This window comes from Haemaphysalis longicornis, unplaced genomic scaffold, assembly GCF_048455015.1.
Source record: "Haemaphysalis longicornis isolate Haplotype H1 unplaced genomic scaffold, Haemaphysalis longicornis Haplotype H1 scaffold_4, whole genome shotgun sequence".
NCBI lineage: Eukaryota > Metazoa > Arthropoda > Arachnida > Ixodida > Ixodidae > Haemaphysalis > Haemaphysalis longicornis.
This window is the reverse complement of record NW_027526361.1, coordinates 205145471-205162219: the sequence shown is the minus strand read 5'-3', so window position 1 is coordinate 205162219 and position 16749 is coordinate 205145471. Positions and strand designations below refer to the sequence as shown.

The following is a 16749-nucleotide window of genomic DNA, read 5'->3' as shown; positions in this document are numbered from 1 at the left end:
TGGACAATTGTTACGACGATGCCGGGATTGAAACGAAGTACTTTTCGTTCGTCTTTTTATTGCAACGGGACTCTAAGAAAAAAGAAAAAAAAAACACATGGGCAATCTACGACGTATATGAAAGGTTGGGCTGCTCAGCTAAGACTACGACGTGCACAAACGACCGAAGCGATGACGACCGTGAATGGAAAAACGAGAGAGGCCAGAGTGCTACAGAGACAAACCATGCGAAGGAAGCGAGGCCGTAAAAAGTAACGGGCCCGAAAATATAAATACAGCAAATACGTTTGGTCTAACGCAAAGGGTGAATAGAGTCGCAGAGAGAGAGAGAGAGAGAGAGAGAGAGAGAGAGAGAGAGAGAGAGAGAGAGAGAGAGAGAGAGAGAGAGAGAGAGAACGGCGGTGAACGTGCGTGCAAAAGTTAACAAATATATTGTTCTCCCCTCGCGAGAGTATGGCTAACGAGAGCTGACTGTTATCCATGCCCTCCAAGGAAGAGCGTCCACGTTGCGTAAGCCGGTTCGATGAAACATGGATGAAACCCTTTTCCTCCCTCGATCGCATCGGCTGCGCACCGCTCGCTTTTTCTTCTTTTTTTCTCCTTTCGCCGCGCACACCCTCGCTCTCCGCCCCCGACCCTTAGAGCATTTTTCGACGCGTATTTTCGGAAACTGGAGACAATTCTGAGAAGAGCGAGAATAAGCGTTCAACCTAAAATGCCGGAGACAAAGAAGGAAATTTTAAAAAATATTTTTACCACGCGGTGTCGAAACTCCGAGCGGCTCCTCTAAACGATCGAATTCGAGGAGATCGGCCGGATACGGGTGTAAGAGTGGCGCGGGTCAAAATCCGATTTGCGTTATGTAGCTAGACATATTCATGCGAGTACAAGCGAAGCAAGTTGCTAGGGTATTCTACCGTATACGCGCGCAAGTAGAGAGAGCGAAGACCGGACGACTGTAAGAGGCGATTACTGCGTTCGCTGTGACGCAATGACAGCAGCAGCGCTCCAGCTTTGACGTTGCGCAGAGTGCGGGGGAGTAGGAATTGCGTCAGGCGCACCGTCTGCGCCTGAAGAGAAATCGATGAGCGACTACTGGTCGGCACGAGGAAGACCTTTTGAGGCCGGACACGGGTTGCTGTTATAAGCGGGTGTGGCAATAATGGGCCTGTTCGATTTGCAGTCGCGGACTGGCCGCGGATAGTCCGAGGCGGGTAGTCCGAGGATTCCCCGAAGCCATAGAGATACATTGGAAAAACGAATGCCGGACTGCTTCTCGGTGTGTCTGAGGTGTATCCCCAGATTGTAAATTCGAACAGGGCCGTAGCCACAATTTTTTTCCCGGGGGAGGGGGGGGTATGGGTTATTGGAAGGGAGGAAATTTGCCGAAAGAAGTACAAGTCTGGCTCACGTGCTGCCCGGAAAAAAATTCGGAAAGTGTTCGCCTCCCCCCCCTTTACCCCTCCTCCTTCTCGGGCTACGTCCCTGAACATAGATAAGCACGACGCGTGTAGTTCTACCCCGACCTCCCAATTCTACCCCCAAAATAAAGCAATACCTCTGTTCTGAACTGCTCCGTTGCGTACTACGGATTAATGTACACGCCGAAATCTGTACCACTCATAAAAGTGCTCCCGTGACTTCTTTCGCGCGCGTGTTGGAAATGCATAAAACGGCGCTTGGCTGGAATTTTAAATGTATGCAACGCGGGAATTTCCCTCAATGAGCTCGAGTAGCAACACGTCGTTACAACGAGGTTAAAAAGAGAGAAGGAGTTACTTCTTATTACCATTGTTTCGTTGCAACCATTGTCTACGTGAAGTATAAATAATACAAAACAATTGCGCTCTCTTGTTATATCCTTTACTTCCGACTGTTTTGTTTAAAGCGCTTTAACTTAGTTGAGGCGGCTGGGTGGGTTTGCCGGCGTCGTGGAGTGTGCACTGCTTCGAGTTAACATACTCATGCGCGATGCTTTTCGTCCTCGTTTGATACGACACGAAACACGCGAAAATCTTCCCGGCACACATAGACAACGTAAGCCTTCCACACAAAATAATTTCATTAATAATAACCTTAATTGCACGCGAAATACGAACTCACGTTGCGTGGGTTGCATTTGCTGAAATGACAGCACAATCCCCCGCCGTTTTCTCCTGCCAAGCACATGGCAAGCGGGAACAAATTCATCCTTGTTAAAGCAATCGGAAATCACTTTGGCGTTTAAACGTTAATGCGCCCGCTGTGACGGGGTTGAAGAGGTCTCTCGAGGCGGAGAAGAGGGGAAAAGATCGCGAATCGAAAGGGTTCGCCCCAAACAAATAAGCAGAAACACGGCGACGAACAGAGGGGAGCGCAAGCAACTACGTGAGTCGTCGCGATAGCGCGTTTCAGCCGCCGATGCCGCGACTGTACTTCGCGCTTTTTTTTTATTTATCACCGGCGCGCGACGGGAGCTGGGGTGAAAACAAAAACTAACCGCGCGATGGAAAAAAAAGTTCACAAAGAGAGCAAGGAGGTTCGGCGGCAGCGCCGACGACCACATTTCGTTGGCGAGGGCGTCAGCAGCAAGAGCGAGTGTAGCAGACAAACAAAGCGACAATTTGGGCGTTTGAGCTGGCGCGCGGCGAACCGCCGCGCGTTAAAAGAAGCGTGGCATACTAAAGGGAGCGAGAGAGGGTTGCGATGAAAACACGCAGAAATGAAGTGGCCGAAACGCGCGCGTGCGAGCAACCCGGGGTCCCTGTGCGCATGTGCGCGGCGACGGCTCGTAGGTCGGCACGACGCCTTCGATGCCTCTCTCCTCTCCTGCCGCCGGCAGCGCAGTCCGGTCGATATTCTCGCGCACAGACATCAGCCCCCCACGCAGCGCTACTGGCTGCCGGGCGGTTTCTATATTTTCGACGAACCTGCGACCGGCCGAGGGAGCGAACGGCGAAGTGAAAATGAAGGTCGGGGACGTCTGCGAAACGCCGCTAACAATTTCGGAGAGCGTCGTCACTCGGATGCGCCTAATGAATACTGCCCCGCTCTCCGAACGAGGGCCGCTCGTTCGTCCGCTGATATTTGACTCGGGATTTTTTTTCGTGCTCTTGATTACTTGCAATGCGTGGCTGATTTTCTCTTCCACGTGCCCGCGACTTCTTACGCAAGCCGTCCTACCATATTGCGTGAAAAGGAGATTCAAAAGGCCATTCACAGCGGAGCAACGTCACAAGTCGTCTCGCAAATCTGTGCATGGTCGTGTTACATAAAAAAGTGCATGACGCGGGGGCGTGTCATCACTTCTTGTATAAAGCCCATATCCCGACATAAAGTATCTTTAAAGCAAAATGTCGAAGCCCTTTTCATACTAACGCTGTGGGTTCATGTGTGCAGGCTACGATCGCAAGGTCTCACAAGGTTACCGTATTCTAATTCTCTGCATACATTGCAATAAATACATTTAATTTTCTGTTGGTTGTGTGGATGTTTTGTTGTTCGTTTTATAGCGTTCAGCTTTGCTTCAAGCCATGCATAATCATTGGTTGCTGTTTGTTGTGTCCTCGAGTTTTCAGCTGTCTTCAGAAGAAGAAATCAAAGCATGACTGCTGGCAATTGTACGTCTGTTGATTCGTACAACCAAATAAAATTGGGTGCAAATATCAAATGATTATTGTTTTGCGTCGTTTGTTTTTATTGGTTTAAGAGCTGGGCCCCCGAGGGACATTAGCACAAAAATATAAATAAATAAACAGCGCGATTTTCTTCACACACAAAGCTTTCATAACAATGCTGGCAACAATGACAAAGGGCAATCAGCTGATCGTGGTTTTGGTTTTGTCAGCGCACTAGCAGACGATATTGACTCGATTTCTTTGTCGACGTTTGCGCAGCCATAATTAAAATATATTAATGAATAAATGCATAATAGTTCAGTTTTTGAAATATTTGGTAATAGCCATTGCAGACAAATGACACCGAAAATAAGCCGCCGAGCTAAGAAGCGGCGCGATAATAAATTATGCAAGTAACTGGTATATTATGCGCAATCACGTACTTCTATTTGGCCCTGGCAAATATGCAACGAAACACTGGAAGAAATGAAGACTGAGTCGATTAAAAACTAGTTTTCGTAATTGCTTCACACCAAACGCACACGCAACTTTGTGACAGAGCATTTGTTTGTTTATATCGCGAAAAAGAGCACCAACCGAACAAGCGTTGCGCTAGTTCGCCCAATTATGTGCCCCAATCTTGAACAAGTAAAGCAGTAGATTCATAATTTTGTCTGCCAAGGCGCGTCATAATGTAAGGTATAAATCAGGTATTGTTTCTACAGTTGTCAGTTGGCAAATAAGCATCAAAACATAAACGTTGTTGCAGCGCAAGCGAATAAAAATAACCCCAAACATTGAATATGGCGCGAAGGCGCGGAGTGATACACTAACGTTTTCACAGCGAGAAACAAAAACTGGGTTGTTCAAGCCTATAAAAACATTAGAAGTAAATAATAAAAATAACTTAATATTAGCAAGTTAGTAGGCTTTGAGGGAGCATTTTATGAAGGTAAAAGCTTTTTTTGAGTGGCTTCAGGCTTGAAACATTCCGCACTAGGTTTTGAAGCGCACAGCCGAGTGGTGTCGCGATAACACCATCCAAAATGGCGCGACTGCGCTTCCCAGGCTGTCCTGGCCAGCGTATTGGAAGAAACGGTGTTACTTACGATGACAATAAGAATCGTCTACAGTGTGATCCATCATTAAGTGCTGTGTCCAACCTTCAGAGGAGTTACAACAGTTTTTATGAGCTGTTTGGAGCGTCAGACGAGGTACGTACCGCCTTACGACACATTGCGTATATGAGGTTGCTTTGCAGCGTGATGGTGGTGGGGGCTTCGACCCTTTTTTTTGCCTAGCCAGGAATCGTATTTGCCCTCAGCTTTAATTTTCGACCTTTCACCTACAGTGCTAGCACGTAATCTTAGCGCTGCAACGTTCGTGCTCGGCGAAAACGGTTTAACATGTATTTAGGCCTAGGCCTTGTCGCGGCAACACACTCCGTCGCTGCAGCGTTGTTTCAAAACTTGCCGTTTCTAACTTTGTACCACTCGTCGTAAAGATCGAGCGTCGGTAAACATGACATCCTTAGCATAGATGCCCTCTGATGTCTTGTTGCTAGATGTCTTTGCGTACGAGGGAGCCAAAAAGTTTTGTTCAAAGTGCTCGCTCGGTTCGTGAATTTGGTTTGTGGTAGTGCCCGACTACTTCTAAGCATGCTTAGCCGGGCCCCCCCTTGTGTTCGCGGATATTTGCTTAACCTGTTAACGTTCGCTCCCTGCGAAATCTACTTACTTACGAATGTAACCGCGACATGGGAGCAGTTCACGCTTTGCGTCGCTTTTGGACGCGAACTGGCGCGGGCTGCCCCAATGTCGAGGCGCGCGCATTCCCCTGTGACATTTTGCGCGTTCGCACGGATTCGCACACGGTTTGTTTTAGCGGGAACCCATCGCGAAGTCGGGCTGCCGATGTAGGTGACAACGAATACCCGCATTTTCAGCGCGGAGCTCGAGGTGTTTCCTTTCTTTTTTCTTTTCCAGTCGCTTTCTGTCGCTTATTAGCCGGCATGAACGTTTCGTTGTCGTGTGACCAAGGTTTATTTCGTCCCCTCCTTGAAGTGCTGCGATCGTCAGGCATTTTGTAATGTTTTTTTTTTTTTTTTTTTACCGTTACGAAGTCTCGTCTCGGATGCCACGCTACCGTCGCGGTAGGGATGGCGCGGATTTATAGCGACCGCTTACCGGCTGATGGATTGTGTGATCTTTATGACGGCCACTCGCTTGCGGTGAAGTCGTGCGCGCTCAATCTGGCGTCGTGCGATGTTATTCGCCTTTAGCGTGATCGTTTGCCTGCCCATAGACGGTGTGATCGATTTCTTAGCGGACACGTAGCAGTGCTTAGACGGGCGACAAAAGCGATGTCGCGTCTGGCCGTCGCGAGCGCATGGCGACACGCCGCTGCCGGGATTATAAGCTTGTTTGCTGCCATGTCGTCGGCTTGTAAAAGCGGTGCGGTGCGGCTTTCAGAAATGCGGCCGGTTACCGTCGCGCTCTCGTGAGAGAGCGAAGTTTCACGTAATCGACGATGAGCCACAGGTGACGTTGAAAGCCTGGTTTTTAAAGTCTGTCTTTCGTTCATTGCGAGACGTTTTGTGCGGGTACCGTTTGTTTTGATCGTAGCTCGCTCGTCGTCACCAGGTAGCGCTCCCCAGCAAAGCCGTCCGTTTCTTGCTTTTCAAAAGCAGCCGAAGTTGTTTCTCTGTCACATATTTTTCTCTTTACGTTCCTTTAAAACGTGCTGGCGTTTTTTTTTTAATTTGAGTTCGTCCCGCCGTGCGGTTACGTTCATTCAATAAAGCTACTTGTGTGCTCTTCTTGGTTTCTGTGATCGTTCCCGGTTTTTAATAAAAGCCGTTAGAAGTTTAGCGTATTTCATGGTTGAAAAATTTCCGTAACGGCGAAGTGGTGCTTTTGCTTTCGCCCTCATTAGGGGAGACGATTTGTTTTGGAAACTGCTCTTTGCGATGCTAGCAGTCCGTCCATATGTCATCGCGATTTAATGGCTTGTCGTTGGCAGTCCTTCGCTTGCGTGACATCCTGCGCCTTAAATGCGGTAATTTAGAGATAGCTTACTAGCTCGATAACTTATGACAGGTTAATATTAGGGTAAGCAGTTCTTCATTCGCCAATATTCTGACTTTCCGACCCCGTTGTGTGACTGAGGGTGGTGTCCCCGTGAAATCCGGGCTGGTTTAACTATTTTTCGTCAGATCATATTTTTACTGTGGTCCTCAAATGGTACTGCAGACTGGGGCGAGGTTATTCATCAACCAAGTTCTAGTTAAATGTGTGTGCGTGTGTGTGTCAATGGAGGGCTTACCTACTGAATTTGGCTTGTGCTGCATTCTGGCTACACTAAATCATGTGCCAGTCTGAATTTGCTGGAAATGATCCGAAAACTTTTCATTTGTGGCAGCAACATGCACAGTTATCTGTTATTAGGCGAGGATTTTTAATAAAGGGACACATTTGTTGTATAGCTGTATTCACGTCCATCACATTGTATGTGGTGCAATAAAGGAGAAAAGAAGGTCTGTATTAAAAACATGATTAATCAGCAAGAGCTTGACTCTGGCTTTGGTGGGGAAAATGTGAAATGAATAAGTGCGAGTTATAAACGGTGCGCAGTTTACTTGCAGACACGTGCTTTGCATAAAAACCGATGTGAATAACAGTTGAGAGCTGTAGCAGAGGGGAGGACCAATCTTGGTGCGGTACTCGGTAACTGGTGCCGCTGCGCATGTGTAGAGGTGGCAAAACTGGTTGTGCACGCACGCCAACTGCATACCGGATGCGTTACCAGACCGGTTCTCTGCTCTGCTATAGCTCTGTACTGTTACGGCAAAGTTGTATCATTTGCCTGCCTTCTTGAGTCACAGCTGAGGAGGTCTTGTAACAGGAATGTGCAGCAGCTGATCGCTTTTAACCCCCGGATACTTCTCGTTGCAGGATGACGAGTTTCACGGGTTCTCACCCCGAGATGTCCGGAAAGCCATCCAGAAGCTGAGGCATTTCAGCGGTGGTGGGGAGACCTCCGAGCACTGGCACAAGGACGAGCTCACCAGCGATGTCGCGCCCCTCAAGCCCGCCGACAAGCTCACGGGCCGCAGCAACCGCCCGCCAGACCCTGGCGGTGGCGGCGGGCGAGAACGCGACCGGTCACCGCAAGAAGTCGCCAAGCAAAGCCGGCTGCCAGCCCCCAAGAAGGGTGGGCTGGCACCATGTGATGTCAGAGAGGAGAAGCGGAGGACGTCGGGCCGGCACGCGGCCCAGCGCCTTCTGGACCGTGCCAAACGGGGCCGCAGCCGGGCCTCGCCGAAAGAGAGCGTCGAGGGCCGTGGCGGCCTCCCGACCCGGAACGGCTGCTTCCAACTGCCGGCCGTGAGCGCGCGCTCGTCCCGGCGGATCATCCCGCGCAAGCGGTACCTGGAGGACAGCGAGGAAGACGCGCCGCAGATGCTGCACCTGCAGAAGAAGAAGAGCGCCGCACCGCCGCTCCTGTCGGCCGTCCCCGAGGACGCGGCCCTCGGGCCGTGTCCGCCGGAAGCGGAGAGCGCGGACGCGAGCTGCCTGACGGAGGGCGAGGGGGACAGCGGGGGCTCGCGCGTGAGCCTCTTCGACCAGCCCCTGGTGGTGCAGGGCAAGCGGCCGTGGAAGCCCTCGCTCAAGGTGCAGCTGCGTCTGTCGGAGGCCAACCTCGGCTCGCCCTTCGGCTGCAAGGGGAGCCGTTCGGGCTCGCAGACCTCGTCGGTGGACTCCTCCCGGGAGTCCATCAAGCGGGACATGGTGTCGCGCTACGCTGAGTTCATGGCCACCCGGGAGGACACGCCCTCGGCCGAGGCGCCGACCTCACCGCCGGGCGCGGCCCCGCTCGAGGACAAGGTGGCCGCTAAGATTGCGCGGCTGCTCAAGTCGCAGTGGGAGAACCGCCTGGGGCCGGGGGGTCCCCGGCGGAACGTGGTGCTGCGCAAAGCGCGGCTGCGGCTGAGCCAGCGGACGCTGAAAAAGCTGCGCCAGCCCCTCGAGGAGAGCACGGAGGAGAGTGTCGTGTCGGAAGTGATGCCGGAGGTCGGAGCGGAGAAGGCGGCCGAGTGTCCGAGGAAACGGGAGCGGAGGGTTCCGTCTCTGAACGGCATGAAGAGAGGTGAGGGCCGGCGAGCCAGTGTGTGCGACGAGGCTCTTGCTCGTGTAGCCGAGTGACGTGCCTTAGGTCGAGCACTCACTCTTTCATTAGTACTGGTTTGTCAGGAGTATTCACAAGGAAACCAGTAATGTCACAATACCGTAGTGAATCCAACAACGTTGTTGTCGGGTCACCGGAGCAGAACATGTTATGCTGTACCCACTGGGAGAAAGGAGGAATACATTTGCACTATTTGCCACGTTAAAGCTCAGCAGAGTGTAGTAATTGCCATTTGTGTCATTAGTTTTTCGGCAGCTATTCAGAACTGAAGCAGCTTTCAAAGTCTACTGCACCGTAAGCAGCACCTGTTGCTTGAACTTTGTGATCGCAAAAAAAAAAAAAAAAGGGTAGGGGAGGTGGGGCTAATGTGCCAAAGCAACACCCACGTTATGTGAGGTGTGCTGTCGTGGAGGGCTCCAGGTTGATTTTGACCACCTGGGCATCGTAATGTGTGCCGAAATCTTGACACACGGGTGCTTTTGCTTTTCGCCTCCATCTGAAAAGCAGGCACTATGGCCGGAATTGAACCCGCGTTTTAGTGCTTGGCAAAGTGCCTTAGCCGCTAAACCACTGCGTTGGGCTGTTTTATGATTGTTGTTCTTTGCAGTTGCATTAATCAGTGCATTAGAAGATCAATTATTGCCGCTGAGTTAACACCTACACTTACTTGGGTTAGCTTTTAGTCGTACACAAGACAGGGTGAACCCTTTTGGGGTAGGCTTCCGAAACAAAGTGATCACAAGAGGTTCCGAAAAATTGTCAGATGCAGTCTTGTCCTCATTTTGGGGCACAAATTTCTGTCATTCGTCTTTTAATGACGCGCTGTAACAAAAAATGGTAAGCTTCTCTTCTCTTGATATCCCCAGTAGCACCTTATGTAACGAGCAGCGTGCACTTTCAGGTGTGCCAACTGTTTGCAAACTCTTGCTACGAGGTCTCTGCAGCTCTCTCATTTCATTTTTCTTTTCTGACATGCATTGCATACGGCAACTGGTAAATGATCGTAAAAAAGCAAACTACTGCGGGTTGTAGAAAAGTTGTTGCGTTTCGGGAGCAGCCAGGTTCACCGTGCCACTTTAGTTGTACAGCGCTGTCGTAAACTTGTCGCCAAAACTGGGAAAACATGCGAGGCTCCCGGTTGTCGGAACATCTGGCAACAAGAGATGCAGCTGCGTGCACTTTTCCGTGTGACCTTGGGTTGAATGTTTCAGGCGGGGACTCTGATTGCGGGTTTCAAAGCAGTCAAAATGCGCTGGACATCTTCAAATGTCGTAAGGAGAGATGGTTCAGAGAGCTGTTTCTTTTTTTTATTTTGTTGAGGTGTAATATTGTTAACTAGCACTTGTAGTGCTATTGTAAGCAGTTAAGCTTTTTTTTTTATTTTTATCTTTTGTGAGACCATGCAGCTGTAAGTCTCTGGGGTTTAGCTTCAGGAGCAGTGCCTTAATACCAAGTTTTCATTGGGAAGCCTAAGTGGAAAGTCATATCAAAATCTCTGAAGCCGCGGCATTGTCTTTTTAAGCAATGGTTACTTCCACGGTTCACGTTTTATGGCTTCCGTGGCATAGCTGCGCTGATAATTTTGATTTAGTTGTCAGTAGGCTCTTTTATCGCGCCAAGTAAACTTAAACAATGCCTTGTATAGTGCAGGCAACAGTTTACAACACCGTATTGTTGTGGTGTAGTGAATGCTGGGCTCGGACAACAAATACAACGCCACTATTTGGCTGTGTGATTCCATTAGCCGCATTTTTGAGTTTATAGAAGTAAAGTTTTCCCTGTGACGAAGTTGTCAATACCTCTCTGAAATGCAAATCGGTTTGCTTATAACATGTTTGCTTCGTTTATGTGTTGTGTTTTTCATTCGTCTGCTATATTCAGTATTGCCCTTCTCTCTCTTGCTTGGGCCCAATCTTAGCTTGCAATATGTACTAAGCAAATAAATGAATCAATGAAACACTGAATTGTTCCAAGTTCACATTGGGTGCAGCATGTTACCCGAGAAACATTGGTGCAGTGAGGTGGTGTTACCATTAGAGAAATACGGTTAAGAAACCTTGGCATTCAAGAAAGGCCTGCAAAGTTGTTGCGCTGCTAGTTGTTATTGCCATTGAAATTGGCCTTTTGCGGAGGTCAACTTTTCTGCTTGCCCTGTTTCCTCTTTCGACAGAGCGGAGTGCGTCTTTGGCGACGGGGGCGGGCCAGTCGCGCTGCAGCGTGTGCCAGCAGTACAAGCGGTCGGCCGAGCTGGCCATCCGCTACGGCCAGTACGCGTGCCGCTTCTGCTTCCGCTTCTACACGGCCTTCCTCCGGAAGCCCAAGAAGTTTGTCTGCCCCAAGGACGGTGAGTGGCACAGGAGGGACTACGATGCGGATAAGTGCGGGCTCTTCAACTTGTAAGCGGCTACTGTCTAAAAGAATCAACAGTTGGGCGAGTTGGTAGGGGTTCTGAAGCGTCTTAAAGAAGTACTGACACAGAATTTTTGAGCTTTTTTTTTCTCTGCTATAGGTGCCTACGAGCTTACTAATTATAGAATGGCACATAAGATTGTCCAACGCAGCATATATGATTACTTACAGCACCATTTATTCGTGTCAGTTTCGGTTTCGGTGAAGTGAAGACCGAGGCAGCCGCCATGCTGAGAAGGCGCGTTTAACGTCACTGTTCTCAGCACACCCCAGCCAATTCTGGTGTGGGCACACGCGCGTGCGCCAGACCTGACTAATGGGCCATAGTCACATGTGACGTCAGTCCCAAACACTGTGCTGTGTGCACAAGATGCAAAAGTGCACGCCAACAGCATCACCGCCGCCTCCATATGTCACGGGAGCCCTGACGTTGGTCGTTTGGGTCCAAGCGCAGATGACATCATGAGCTCGCTTGATGGTGCGGAAGAGCTTTCTCGTGCGCGGATGGATTAAAATTAATTTAAAATGTGTTCTACTGAACAGTGATGGTTTGAACTTCCGGGAGGGCATATTTATATATACAAAAGAAGCTTTTTACATAGTTACCTGGGCTTTGAAATTTCTTGTCAGTACTTATTCAACACGTTCCTGCCCACGCCTTTTCAAATCGATGGTATACTATTGATGCTTCCACGTTCTAATTTTGATGTTTTCTCATACGAATTTAGCGCTATCCGAGTGCGCTCTGAAAGCTGGCACCATCTACTGAGTAGTAGAGATACTTGCATGCTCCTGTGCGCCGTGAGTTTTTAAAGCATCGCCGGTGTCTGTGACGGACGCTCGAATGATACGGGGACAAGGTCGACATCGTGCGCTACGGCGCCGCGGAAACGCAGCACTTTTAGCCATTTGGACGATTCTACGCGCAACTTCTTGGATGACATTAGCAGCACTCACTCCGAGAACGACTTTTTCTCATCAGATTTCAGCACCGAAAGCAGCAGGGCACCAGACTGGCCCAGAACCTGATACCCCTGTTCAAAATAAGCAGCAGAAAGTGCAAAGGTATTGAAACTGTAAATTATGCTACAAACAAAAAGAATGGAGCAGAAAAGCGACGTTTTCTGCGGTGCATGTGCAGCCAACTTAAATTTTGAGGAACTGCTTTGCACAATGGCACGAAACCCACTGTACTCGGGGACAACTTTCTCTGGCAGTGCAGTCAATGCTACGGAGCCGAACCACACCTTTTCGCTGTGCAGCTAGGAGCAGTTTGGCAAAAATAATTGCCTGGCCATAACCTAAGCAATTCATAAATATATAGTTCTTATGTTTTAGCCTTGGATTGATAATGCCACTAAATTACTTTCCAGGATATAGAAACATAGAGCAATATTTTTTAGATTTCCGGATTTTTTTGGTTGCGGCTGTCATCAGTGGCGTCGCAAGGGTTCTCTTCCGAAATAAAACATGGCGTCGTCATCGACAGCCTTCGACAGCTCGCCACTTCATTCTCCACATAGGATTTTTAAGAAGCTTGAGAAGCAAAAGCTCCCAAAACAAGCGAAGCAAATGGTTTTCAGAGTGTACGCCCCAGGGAGACAGATGCAAACCAGGACTCTCCGTCGTTTCCGCAATCCGTTTGGTTAGCCAGTTTGCCGGCGTAAGCAAGCGTGCGCGTAAGCGTGTGTGCGTGCTGCTCTTTCGGTATACTGTGCCCGCGCTATGTAAGTACGCTAAACATGTTGGTGGGGCAGTCCAGTTTTGAGCTCCAGAAGAGTTTACAAATCAGTGCATGCTGTCAAAACTGAAGCGCTGACAAAATTCACTTCACTTCTGAACAATACAGGGTTAAGTGGTATAGTCCACGTTCAGTCTGAGTTGTTCAGTCAAAGTGTTTGCTTGTGTTTACAAACAAATGAAGCGTGGGAAAGGAGACGGCAATATGCCTGCATGCTCGTTGATCGTGGTTCAGTGAAGTGACCACGGAGCTCATGCGAAGAAATGAACTGTATCAAATGTGTATCTTTCACACTGAAACTGAAACCAGTTTATTGGGAACTACTTCGGCGCAGTAACACACAGCAGTTAGCTCCCCCTCCCCCCTCCCTCCGTAGCTTTCTCCCCATTGCCACAGAAAGTTGTCCCCGAGTATAGTGCTAACATTTTTTTTGTAATTCAAGAAATTTTACAGTTAGGCGTTTGATATTTGCAGGAGTTTTGCACTGATAGTATATGTACAAAACGTATATCTTAAAGTTCTTGTATATTTTTTCTGTGTGGAGCAACACTGACGTTTTTGCTTATATTTTTGTGTTTGTCCCCAAACTTTTTTGTACAGCTTTTTTCTTTTTTTCAAATAAAAATTCCTCTTTGGGACCATTACCACTGCAAAAGAAATATACTCTTCTACAATTCTATACTATACACTTATATGTTCCCAAAATCATTACTTTTCCCATGGGAAGGAAGGTGTGAAGAAGTAGCGCAAATTTGACACAGACACAAGAAGAAAGGAAGCACTGTGGTCGGTCCACTCTCTTCTTGGTTCCATGTGGAGTTTGCACTACTTCAAGATGGTCAAGAAGCTGTTGTGTAAGGTCGACGAGCTTGTTGCGTCGGGGCTGAACATGTACGGCCGGTTGCAAAATTTCTTCAGACGTCTGAACGCAGGCTGAACTGCTGCGCCGCACCCCAGCCCCATCCACTGTTTGGACCAGTGCATTGCCTTTTGTGCTTTGACGTGTTTGTTGGCTTGCTTCCAAAGAACACGTTCTCGCTTCCGAAGAAAGAATGCGTGAACACAATGAGAATGCGAAACAAAGCAAGCGCATTGTTTGGGTTGAAGTAAAAGGCTAAAAACTCACTCGATTTGGGACCGAATGTGACCGATGAAACCACGGAAAGAAAAATACAGGGATGGGATTATCGGAATGGAGATATGTGTGGTAGCGTGAAAGGCATGTTCCTGGGCTCGACCACTGGATAAGAACAAAGTACAAACACAACGTCCACATATGCTAGTGTGTCTTCACAGGGGTGCCAAATCAGGAAGATCACATAGTGCCATTATGGCAGCACCTCACATTTTTCGGCAACCTTATGGAGCTCAGTTGCGCTAGTAAAGTTAAGCTTTTTTTTCTGGTATAAATGGGTACCAACTTGTCGAACTTGCCATCTTGATGTTTTTTTTCTGTCATCTGTTTTTGTGAGACATTCTTAGGCCTTCCTTTCACGGTGCTGCTGTTTACTGGTCGCTGTTGGCGGATTGCGATGTAGCTCGTATGGTTAGTACTGTTATTGTCTTCTAGCAAAGCAGGGGATTGATTGGCTGTGATGGCGCTAACTGTTAGCCACCATAATTACCACTGCCGTCTTTGTCCACCGAAAGCAATCGCTGGAGTTTGTCATACATCAGTCGTACATTGCTGTCGTTGTCTTTGTTGATGTACGGGCAGTCAGTAGCCAGAACAATTGCTGGATTTCCTCGCGCATCAGCTGCGGACTTTCGCAGACTGCCAGGAATGGGAATTTTCCTCTCTGTCGTTTCAGCTTGTCCTGTCTTTTCTGCATTTCCGTCTTTTGGCACCCTCTCCGATAGGGCTTAAGGAAAAGTCCTTTTTTGGCGTGTGATGCTGGGGCTGTTCGATTCTTGGGCTCACCACTGACTCCCCTAAAGCAATCCGGCATTCGCTTTTAGATGCAGAGCATCTGATTCACTCGCCTTGTCCCTCCGGCGTCGTCGTCGGCGTTGTCCACCCCTCCCCCATTCTCCTCGCCGTGCCAGCTGTGCTCTCCGCCGCTCACCCCCTCTCCTCTCCGATAGTGAACACACTCTTGCGAGGGGCATTGTATTGGCTTGGCTTGGATTGGATTAAAGTGGATTGTGTTGGATTGTGTTGCGTCATAGCCGCGGCAGACGAGCTGGGGCCGGTGCATGTGCAGTACTCTGTCTTCCGCGGTTTCCTCTCCTTCGGGCGCGCTGCGCATATAACCGGTGTGCCGTTCTCCGACGAAGCAACATCCACGCTTGGCTCAAACACCTAGAGTCCACGCCGCTTTACAAGTACGCCAACGTCGTCGTCCACTGGGACCGGCTTACGCAGTCCCCTCAACGTTATGCGCGCTATAAAACGCGGTCCCTTCGGCGCTCCGCCTATGCGTCGCATCTACACAGGGGTTCCCGCGAGGGGAAGTGGGAGTTTTTTTTAAAGCATGACTTTCTTAGTGGGACCGATGGCATCCTGTCAAAGAGCTGATGCACTTTCCCATAGACTGGTGGATCGACTGAAAAGCTCTGGAAAGATCTTGGACCTGCGGTGCGTGCGTGAAACTGGGCTTCCACTACGTCAAAACAGTTGCTTCAAAATCGTGAATAAGGAATGGTTCCAGATGGAACAATACATGCATCGATCATGAAAAAGGAGTACAATAGTGTACCTTTATCTCATAAAAAACGTATTGGTATACATTTAGATCATTTGCGGATGCGTTTATTTAGTGCGCAAAATATCGTTGCATGGGTTCGTACTTCATTTGCAATTTGTGTCTTTGAAGGTTTTACGATCGATTGAATGCACTTTTAGCAAAGGTTGTGATGCAGTTTTGATGTGGGACAGCTTTCGCGCTTCTCCCTCCTTTCTTTTGGGAACGGACGGTAAATTTTTTTTCACGTATATTTCTATGGTGTGGCGAATCTCTCGACCACCCGTGGACGATCTGCAGCGAGTCCTCCGAAACTGTAAATCGAAGAGCCCTGCTACGCAACGCTGGTGTGTAGTGATGGGAAGGTGAAAAAGGAGAGGGGCTAAGTCGACACCTTGCGGCGGTTTCCCTCCCCCTTCCTGTGGTGCAGGCCACTGCAGCCTGTCGCAGCTGTCCAAGTGCAAGGCGTGTCTGGTGCACGCGTGCTGGAACCTGTTTGACATCCCAGCGCCCCTCAAGCACCGCATGGAGCGACATCTGCGGCCGCCGCGTGGCGGCGCCGACAGCCGGCCGCGGCGACCCGCCCGCAAGCGGGGGCTCTCCTCCTCCGAGGACAAGACACGTGAGTCGTGGATGGCTGGCAGTGCCTCGGTCAACCTGTCAAGGCTGCTTTCACTATCCTTTGCACCACCGGCTGATTTTGATGTTTAGAGGGGCAATGAAGACAAAATACGTTTGGTTGGTTAAAAAACACTGCTTCATCCTGATAACGATTGACGCCAGTTTTGTTGCAAACTTTAGACAAATGACAGCGATACAGTAAAAGTTCATTTATTTGAACTCAGTTAATCCGAACTTCCGGTTAATTTGAACTTGTGCCCTGGTCCCGGCACAGCCCTGTATATTTCAATAGTTAAATTACCATTGAAATTATCACCAAAGGTTCAATCTTTCAGACTGAGCAAAGTTGTGTTCTGTCTTGGCCCCTTACACACCTGGCCAACACTGTTATTCGGACAGGTGTGCTGCTGCTGTGGGCTATCAGTTTTCATGTTATTTGTGTGTGTGTGTGTGTGTGTGTGCAGTCAAATCCCACTACAACGGAATTCGTGGGGTGGGCGGAAATACAGTC

The 16749-nt window shown here is 49.2% G+C and overlaps 1 protein-coding gene across 2 annotated transcripts in view; it reads left to right on the top strand.

Annotated features, from left to right (window-relative positions):
* Positions 1-4626: 4626 nt before the first annotated feature.
* The window catches only part of LOC144179618 (histone-lysine N-methyltransferase 2B-like), a 70373-nt gene continuing 58250 nt past the window's right edge, over positions 4627-16749 (top strand). For both annotated transcript variants that reach the window (XM_077708039.1, XM_077708038.1), the window contains exons 1-4: positions 4627-4810; positions 7550-8744; positions 10954-11127; positions 16048-16239. In XM_077708039.1, coding sequence (XP_077564165.1) covers positions 4643-4810; positions 7550-8744; positions 10954-11127; positions 16048-16239 — 1729 coding nt within the window. In that variant the 5' untranslated portion in view covers positions 4627-4642. The remainder of the gene's footprint in view (positions 4811-7549; positions 8745-10953; positions 11128-16047; positions 16240-16749) is intronic.